The 2,407-nt window shown below is 42.6% G+C and overlaps 2 protein-coding genes across 2 annotated transcripts in view; one reads left to right on the top strand and one right to left on the bottom strand.

Moving 5' to 3' along the window:
- Positions 1 to 2,407, top strand: part of LOC101856429 (endosome/lysosome-associated apoptosis and autophagy regulator family member 2) — a 72,935-nt gene that overhangs the window by 19,825 nt on the left and 50,703 nt on the right. The window lies entirely within an intron of this gene.
- LOC101856025 (DNA-directed RNA polymerase II subunit RPB1) overlaps positions 86 to 2,407 on the bottom strand; it is a 4,160-nt gene continuing 1,838 nt past the window's right edge. The window contains exon 2 of the mRNA XM_005098942.3: positions 86 to 1,795. Within this exon, the coding sequence (XP_005098999.1) occupies positions 669 to 1,795 (1,127 nt within the window). The 3' untranslated portion in view covers positions 86 to 668. The remainder of the gene's footprint in view (positions 1,796 to 2,407) is intronic.

Below are 2,407 nucleotides of genomic sequence, written 5' to 3'. Positions count from 1 at the left end.
AGAGAGAGAGAGAGAGAGAGAGAGAGAGAGAGAGAGAGAAAGAAATGAACAACTAATAACTGAGGAAGGCAATAGCATTTTTACATCAGATTTGCATTTTTTATTCGGAATTAGCAACTGGCACATGACATTAGGGAGAAAAAAAGGAGGGGGTGGGTGGGTCGGTGTTTCGTTGAACGAATTGGAAGAACTATCCATATTTTGGGTAGTTGTTTCTGTCTTTCTTCTCTGAAAGTAACTTTTTTCTTTGAGAAAACAAAAGTATTTGCCTTTCTCAGAGGCTAAAATACAGGTAGGTATTTTTTGTTGCTGTTGAAACGTCTAGGTAGATCTGTGACATCTGTGTTCCATTTTTGGTTTTTAAGTCGCCGGTGGACGTGTTGTCAGTAGAGGTGTGTAATTTCTTTATGTGGCTTCGAGAAAGTTTTAGATGTCGTTTACTGGGACGCAGTCAGGCTGAGGGCCTGGTGGTTGTAAAATTAATCCTAGAGAGAATCAGTTGATGTTGTTGGGTAGTTTCTTTACGTCTTTCTAGAATTGGAGTCCGTGGCTTCTGGGTAGTTGCTGTGTGTGGTCTGTTACTTGGTTGAGCTGTGATATTTGAGTGTGGCCATTTACTGTGGGGAATAAGCATCCGTAGTTCTTTGGTAGCTCTCTGCTTTGGTCAGTTACTGTGGGCTTGCTGTGGTCAGGTACTGTGGGCTTGCTGTGGTCAGGTATTGTGAGCGTGCTGTGGTCAAGTACTGTGAGCCTTTTGTGGTCAGGTATTGTGAGCGTGCTGTGGTAGGATATTGTGGGCCTTCAGTGGTCAGGTATTGTAAGCGTGCTGTGGTAGGATATTGTGGGCCTTCAGTGGTCAAGTATTCTGAGCGTGCTGTGGTAGGATATTGTGGGCCTTCAGTGGTCAAGTATTCTGAGCGTGCTGTGGTAGGATATTGTGGGCCTTTTGTGGTCAGATATTGTGGGCCTTCAGTGGTCAGGTATTGTGAGCGTGCTGTAGTAGGATATTGTGAGCCTTGTGTGGTCAGATATTGTGGGCCTTCAGTGGTAAGGTATTGTGAGCGTGCTGTGGTCAGGTATTGTGGGCCTTCAGTGGTCAGGTATTGTGAGCGTGCTGTGGTCAGGTATTGTGGGCCTTCTGTGGTCAAGTACTCTGGTGACATGGGATTTTTGCGCGTGGTCATGTACTGTGGTCCTTCTGTGGTTAGGTACTGTGGGGAATAGTTACCTGTGGTTGATTGATATCTCCCAGCTGTGGTCAAGTATTCTGGAGACTTCTGATATTTGCGTGTGGTCAGATACCCGAAAAAATCGCCATTGGAGACGTAGTCAGCAGTGGTGGGATACATACTTTCTGTGTTTGCTTCTGTTGGTTCATAGCTGCCCTTTGTGGTCAGGTACTGTGAGGGATAATCGCTGGTGGTTGGTTGAGATCTGCCTGTGGTGGTCATTGAACTTGGATAGGTGCGTGTGGTCAGAAATTCTGAAGCACTTGGGGCTACTGTTGTGGTCATCTCATAAAGGTCGCCATTAGGGACGTAGTCAGCTGTGGTGGGATAATTTACTTCTATGTTTCTTGTTGGTTCATTGCTGCTCTGTGTGGTCAGGTACTCTACGGGTTTGGGATAGTCTCCTGTTGGTGGTTGATAGTTGCCCTGTGTAGTGAGGAAATCTGCGGACCTGGGGTATTTTTGTGTGGTGAGATACTGTGAGGAAGAGTCGCCTGTGGTCAGTTGGTAGTTGCCTGCGGTGGTCAGGTAGTCTGGATAGTTCTCGGTACCTGGCACACTTCGTCCTGGTAAAAAGGAAATAATAGAAAAACAGTTGTTAAAACTTTGATGTCTTTTCTATTGTACAGTGTGGATTAAGTTTAACTTAATGCACGTGTTAATTCTATTTTATTGTCTTCAACATTTTTCAAGTCTTCTACTTAGTCGTATTTCTTTGTTCAATAGAAATGCATTTATCTGTCTTGTTTTCGAATATAGTTTTGTCCAATGCATAAGCGCATTCACACATAAGCTCACACGGTACCAACTCACCAACCTCCCTATACCTACATACCTACGTAGGTAGGCCACCACGCGTTTTTTCTTTGGTCATTTCGAGAACATGTCGGAAATTAAATGAGCACATTTTGAAGTTTTGAACATTAACAAGTTTAAAAAAAAATTAATATTGAATAACTATGTACGAATTTAAAAAACAAAAATCTCAAGAGATCCTTACACGTTTTCCTATATCACGAATATTCTGTTTACTTTCAAACGTTCTTTTGCTAATATGGTTATAACATTTTTAGTGATATTTCTTTTTGATTATTGCTGTTGACAGGAGTGTAAAATTGATATCATTTAACGATTTCACCATACATATAGAAACACACACACACACACACACACACACA

The sequence above is a fragment of the Aplysia californica genome, unplaced genomic scaffold, assembly GCF_000002075.1.
Source record: "Aplysia californica isolate F4 #8 unplaced genomic scaffold, AplCal3.0 scaffold00197, whole genome shotgun sequence".
In the NCBI taxonomy this organism is placed as follows: Eukaryota; Metazoa; Mollusca; class Gastropoda; order Aplysiida; family Aplysiidae; genus Aplysia; species Aplysia californica.
Note: the sequence above shows the minus strand (reverse complement) of the source record. Positions and strands in the feature narration are given on the sequence as shown.